At 35.8% G+C, this 6,514-nt stretch overlaps 1 protein-coding gene across 1 annotated transcript in view; it reads left to right on the forward strand.

Annotated features, from left to right (window-relative positions):
• Nucleotides 1–6,514, forward strand: part of ATP7A (ATPase copper transporting alpha) — a gene marked incomplete at its 5' end in the record, with an annotated part of 170,780 nt that overhangs the window by 50,129 nt on the left and 114,137 nt on the right. Inside the window, 4 exons of the mRNA XM_007958337.2 lie at nt 550–819; nt 1,729–1,962; nt 3,296–3,387; nt 5,801–5,928. Of these exons, the coding sequence (XP_007956528.2) occupies nt 550–819; nt 1,729–1,962; nt 3,296–3,387; nt 5,801–5,928 (724 nt within the window). The remainder of the gene's footprint in view (nt 1–549; nt 820–1,728; nt 1,963–3,295; nt 3,388–5,800; nt 5,929–6,514) is intronic.

Here is a 6,514-nt window from a genome sequence, read left to right on the forward strand (position 1 = left end):
TTTAAGAACTATATGGGAGCTCTGGTGGTACAGTGGTTAAAGCATGTGGCTGCTAACCAAAAGGTCAGTTGTTCAAACCCATCATCTACCCTCCAGAAAAAGATGAGGCAATTTGCTTCTGTAAAGATTTACAGCCTTGGAAACCCTATGGGGGCAATTCTACTCTGTCCTGTGGAGTTGCTATGAGTCAGAATTGACTTGATGGCAGTGGTTGGATTTGGGATGAAATTGATGTTAGAAACTGGAAGGATTAGATAAGAATCTTAGGGGGCAGTAAATTTATGCAAATGATCTCACCCTCAAAAAAGTAGGGTGAGAATGGTTACACAACTCAAAGAATATAATCGGTGCCACTAAATGGTACATGTATATAGATGCAAAGATTCTCAATAAAATACTAGCAATCTGAATCTAAAAATAAAATTTTGACTCCTATTTACAAATTTAATAACTTCCAAGAATGTCAATTTTTACAATATTATCCTTATATTGGGTGGAGTGGTCACAACTTAGTGGACTTCTCTGCATTATAAAGTCTTTAACCATTAGAAACTTGCTAAAAAGATTTTTCTTTTCTCAATTTTGTACATTAGGTGGAGACGATCCTTTCTAGTGAGCCTGTTTTTCTGTATTCCTGTAATGGGGCTAATGATATATATGATGGTTATGGACCACCATCTTGCATCTCTTCATCATAATCAGAACATGAGCCAGGAAGAAATGATCAACATTCATTCTTCTATGTTCTTGGAGCACCAGATTCTGCCAGGATTGTCCATTATGAATTTGCTATCCTTTTTATTGTGTGTACCTGTACAGGCAAGTTTAATGTTAGCAAATTTATTTGTTAATAAGGAAAATAGCCAAAATGTGGCAGGCTAGGTTATTTTCCATTGCAAAAGAGATATTAGCCAGATGTCTTATTATTTTATTCTAGGTACTTTGCAAAAATAATCTTAAACTGAATAGTTATTTCAAAGTTAATAATAGATTGTATTTAACCCTTATGAATATGGCTTCATGACAAAGCAGGGAACAAGGGTTCAAGATTTTTAGAGTTGGTATTCATCAGTGTTATTGTATATAACTTTATCTATGTCATTTCTCCCTGGTACTTCACTTTATTACCTTATGTATATATTGAACCTTTATTTTGAGATAAACTTTTCTGTGGAAAATTTCTATCTAATCTATTAAATGATTTCTATAAAAGACAATAGCAGTTTTAAAGATTCCTTAGTATAATTTTCTATACTAATGAAAAGTAAGCTTTTCAGTTATAGTTACCAATAGAAATAGCCAACAGATACCATGGTTTGTGATATACCATTTAGGTTGAGTTTTGGAAAGGGAAAAATGAGTTTTATATAGAAAATCCTGATCAAAACAATGTAATTCTTTCCCTAGTTTTTGCTGCCATTAAAAAAAAAAATCCAAGAACCATCAACTTTCTTTAAATTGTAGAATATTCACAGGATCATAGAGAACAGCCCTCAAAGGCATGAAACAGAAGATCCTTGAGCAGCAATTTGAATCTTTCCCTCTGCACCCACACGTGTAATACTAAAATACAAGCAGTATTGTTTCAGCTTAAAATTCTATCCTCAGTGTTTATGGATTAGATAAAAGCCAAAGAAAGTTAATATTGATACTTTCTCATAGTTATTGAGGTATATATGTAAATTTCACCATTAAAATAATTAAATGATTATTGTTCCTATATTGCAGTTCTTTGGAGGCTGGTACTTCTACATTCAGGCTTACAAAGCAATGAAGCATAAGACTGCGAATATGGATGTACTGATTGTGTTGGCAACTACCATTGCATTTGCCTACTCTTTGGTTGTTCTTCTGGTTGCAATGTATGAGAGAGCAAAAGTGAATCCTGTTACTTTCTTTGACACACCTCCTATGCTATTTGTGTTTATTGCACTAGGTCGGTGGCTGGAACATATAGCAAAGGTAAAGTAAGAAAGATGACATTTATTTAAATCATAAGTGGATAAATGACCATAAAATTTATAAACTAATTATTGGAAATGTACATTGGTTTATGTAGCTAACCATTTATTGAAAGAAATATTTTTGTTTTGGCAATATATTTGTTGAATTTTCCTTTAGAAGATTTACCGTATCTATGGAATATGGAGATAGTGAAATATGTGTATGTTTGTTTTAAGAGAGAGAGACAAATGACAAGTACCTGTAATTTATCATCTATCACATTTTTAGTTGAAAAATTGATGTGACAGTAAGGTTTAAAGTAATGATGGAAAATTCACCCATATAGTCCCATGCTATAACGTAAATTATTTTCTAATCTCCGCATACCTTTATATTATAAAGAGTTGCAAACTAGATACATACTACTTTTTACATTTAACATTGTAACATTTTTCCATGCTTATTATTATCTAGATCATTATTTGATATTTCTGACTATTAATCTGTCAGCGTGCTATAATTTACTAAACTAGTCTTGTTTTGTCCTCAAATTATTTCCAATTTTTATTTTAGATAATCCTGCATCAAATATTGTCATGTCTAATAGTCATTTGTATTGAACTAGTATCTTAGGAGGGAGCTCTGGTGGCATAGTGCCTAAGGCATTTGACTGCTCACCAGAAGGCTGGCTTGCCCACCAGCCACTCCTTGGAAGGAAGATCGGGCAATCTACTTCTGTAGTGATACCGCCTCGGAAACCGAAGGAGGGGTCACTACAGGTTGGATCTGACTTGATGACAGTGAGTTTAGTATCTTAGGATAAATCACACAGGATGTGACTACTGGATTAAAGGACATAAATCCTTCTATGGTTTATGCTTCAAGTTGTAACAATTTTTCAGGGCCAGCACGACTATGTCAATGAACTCATTTTGACTATGACTTCATTCTTCCTAAATTAGTGGGTATTAAATGATATTTCAGGGTTGCTTTCATTTATGTTTCTTCTATGAGTCGGGGCCGACTCGACGGCACATAACAACAACAACAACAACAACAACATAAGTAACAGGGATAAGCATTTTTCCATGCATTGGGTATTAATATTTCCTCTATTGGGTTCCTGGTATTTTTCTTATTAATTTATTTCTTTATAAATTATACCTAGTAAAACTTTAAAAATATTTTGTGTAGTTCATATTTTTGAAGTTAAAAATTTTCTGACTTGAAAAAAAAATTAACATTCTTAAATCCATCTTTTGGGTAAATGCTGAAGATTATATCTTAATTGTAGTTAATGCCAGAACTTTTTCTTCCTTAGCATTGTAAACACATTTGTTTTAATTTCTAGGGCAAAACATCTGAGGCTCTTGCGAAGCTAATTTCACTGCAAGCTACAGAAGCAACTATTGTAACCCTTGACTCTGATAATATCCTCCTGAGGTATTTGTCTTCATTCTTACACCCCTCTCTCTTTGAACTTGTGATTCAAAATTTCAAATATACACAGAAGTTGAGACAAGAGTATAATGAACTCTTATAATCTACCTCTCAGATTTAAGATTATCCACATTTTGCCATACTTTCTTCATCTATCTGTCTTTCTTCATTGAGGCTGCAGTATTTTAAAGCAAATTAAGGACATGTTCATATATAACTATAATACTATATTACACCTAACATAATTAAGAGTAATTCCATAATATCATCTGGTAACCAGTTCATACTCATATTCCTCCAGTTGTCTCTGGACTATTTCTTTAAGTCTCTTTCTTTGAAAAAAAGTTGTTTTTGTTTTTTTTTTAAAAAAAGTCCACGCATTTAACTCTTGTGCCTTTTAGGTCTCTTTTAATTTAGGACAAACAGTTCCTCTCTCACTCTCTCATTCTTTCTCCAAATAACTTATTTGTAAAAGAAGCATCCATCAGTTGTCCTGTAGAATGTCTCACAATTTGGATTTGTCTCCTTGCTTCATTTAACTTGTTCTTTTTTTTTTTTTTTTTTTTAAAGATATTCCCGGGGTCTTCTTCCTGGGGCCTTTTCTGTCTCCCTGGGAGGGTTTCTTCACCTCCAGGGCTATCACTAAGGGTCAACCAGCCAGCCAGTTATTTAACTTGTTTTTCCTCTCTTGTGTTACTTGTAATCTGGGAGTAGAGCTGAAGGCTTGATTAGATTTAGTTATTTTATATCTCTCATTTTTATATTCATTAACTTGTTTAGGCAAATTAAAAAACCAAAGATCAAACTTGCTGCTGATGAGTCAATTCTGATTCATAGCGACCCCATGTGTTACAGCGTAGAACTGCACCATAGGATTTTGTTGGCTGCAGTCTTTACAGAGGCAGATAATCGGGCCTTTCTTCTGTGGCAGTCCTGGGTAGGTTAAAATGGCCAACCTTATTTATTTTATTTTTTATTGTGCTTTGGGTGTAAATTTACAAAAAAAAAAATTGTTTTATATTCAACAGTTCATGAACATTTGATTTTGTGGCCCCGTTACCATCCCCAACCATAAAAAACTCTCCTTCCCTCCGTGTGATTACCCTCTCTCTGTGCTCTTCTTAACTATGCATTCCTGTTTGTCCAGCTTTCCCTCTATGTGAATGCTGCCCCTCCGGTGTCTCATGTGTGATTGATCTAAGAGGTGTATCTCCCTAGAGTAGGTGGGTGCATTGCCCTGGGGTAGGTGTTCTGCATATAGATCTTTCTACTGTTGGGTTGAGAGCCAATTCATGGAAGTGAGTTCACTTCTAGGCCCGAAGGGTAGCCTGGGGCTGTAGTCTTGGGGGTTCCACCGGTCTCTATGCGACCAGTAATTCTGGTCATTTTTGTGTTTTTGAATTTTGTTACATATTTTTCCAACCACTCTATCCAGGATCTCCAATTTTGATCCCTTTCTGAGTGATTGGCATTGGTAGTTGAGCACCATCTAGTTCTTTTGGTCTCAGAGTCATAAAGGCTGAGGTCCTTATTGTCCATCTTATCCTTGGACTAATTGTTTCCAGATGCCTTTGATTTTCTTCATTCTTCTTTACTTCTGATGAGAGGAGACCGATAGTTGCATCTTAGATGGCTGCTTGAAAGCTTTTAAGACCCCAGGGGCTACTGCAGCTGTGGTCCTGAGTCTGCAGGCCCAGTGATTCTCTCTCTTAAGATGTTTGTTTGTCTCTGAGAAATTACTCTAACTCTGTTTTCTGTTGCCTCTGTAATGTATGTGAGAACTGCCAACCTTTAGAGTAGATCAGTAGTTGAGCATAAACCGTTTGTGCCACCCAGAGACCTTAAGTAAATTTACACAATAAATAGTTTGATTAAATAAAACCCATTACATTATTTTTTAAAAAGCTTCCATTTATTTGTTTAATGACTAACAAATATGTAGAGTACCAACTTTGTGCCATGAGGCATCGGTGATTCATTGGTAGAATTCTCACCTCCATACAGGAGACCCAAGTTTGATTCCTGGCCAATGTACCTCATATGTAGCCACCACTTGTCTGTCAGCAGAGAATTGCATGTTGTTATGATGCTGAACAGGTTTCCGTGGAACTTCCAGAATAAGACAGACTAGGAAGAAAGGCCTGGTAGTCTACTTCTAAAAATCAGCCAGTGAAAACCCTATGGATCACAATGGTCCAGTCAGTTTGGACAGTGTTTCATTCCTTTGTGCATGAGGTTAACATGAGTGGGGGGATGACTTTATGTCGACTAACAACAATAAATTTGTGCCAGGTCCTGTGCTGTTCACCAGTAGTGAACAGGACAGACATAGTAGTTCCTAGCTTAAAATATTAATTCTGGCTTCTCTTTGTAGTAATTATGGAGCTACATACTTTTTATGTTAATTTATTTCCAGTGAAGAACAAGTGGATGTGGAACTTGTACAACGTGGAGACATCATTAAAGTGATTCCAGGAGGCAAATTTCCAGTGGATGGTTGTGTTATTGAAGGACATTCTATGGTAGATGAGTCCCTTATCACAGGTATGTTCTTTCAGTGGATCAATGACATGAAAGTGAAGTGAATCCAGGTTGTTAATGAAAAATGGCCATGAAAGGTGAAGAGCTTTTTATAGAAACTATGGAATGTGTAAATGATGAGCAATGAGAGAACATGAGTTATGATTTAATTTGTGGTTGTGGTTATGCTATTGAAGGCCCTTGTCACTGAGAGTCATTAATTACTAGTTAGTATAAGCAAAAGAAGTTGTCTCAGTCTGCTGTAGAGTCTGATAAACTTTGGCATATTTTCTTGGGCACATTACCTGTTCTGTCTTCCTTTCCTAAAAATTGGTCTAGTCTGAGCCATGACAGGACTCCAGGCTTCCCATGTCAGGGTGTGCTCTAAGAGTGTAAGCCTAGAGTAGTCTTAGAGATCTTAGATAACTAAGGTCAGTCTGGAATAGAATCTAAACAATACCTTTCCTACCTCAACCCTCAGGATAGTCCTAGAATAAGTTCATTTTACAGACCATATAGAATTAATTTGTTGTTGTTGTTGTTGTTAAGTGCCGTCGAGTCATTTCCGACTCATAGCGACCCCATGCACAGCAGAACGAAACACTGCCTG

The sequence above is a fragment of the Orycteropus afer genome, unplaced genomic scaffold, assembly GCF_000298275.1.
Source record: "Orycteropus afer afer isolate SDZICR_OR568_19922 unplaced genomic scaffold, OryAfe1.0 scaffold00930, whole genome shotgun sequence".
NCBI classification, from domain to species: domain Eukaryota; kingdom Metazoa; phylum Chordata; class Mammalia; order Tubulidentata; family Orycteropodidae; genus Orycteropus; species Orycteropus afer.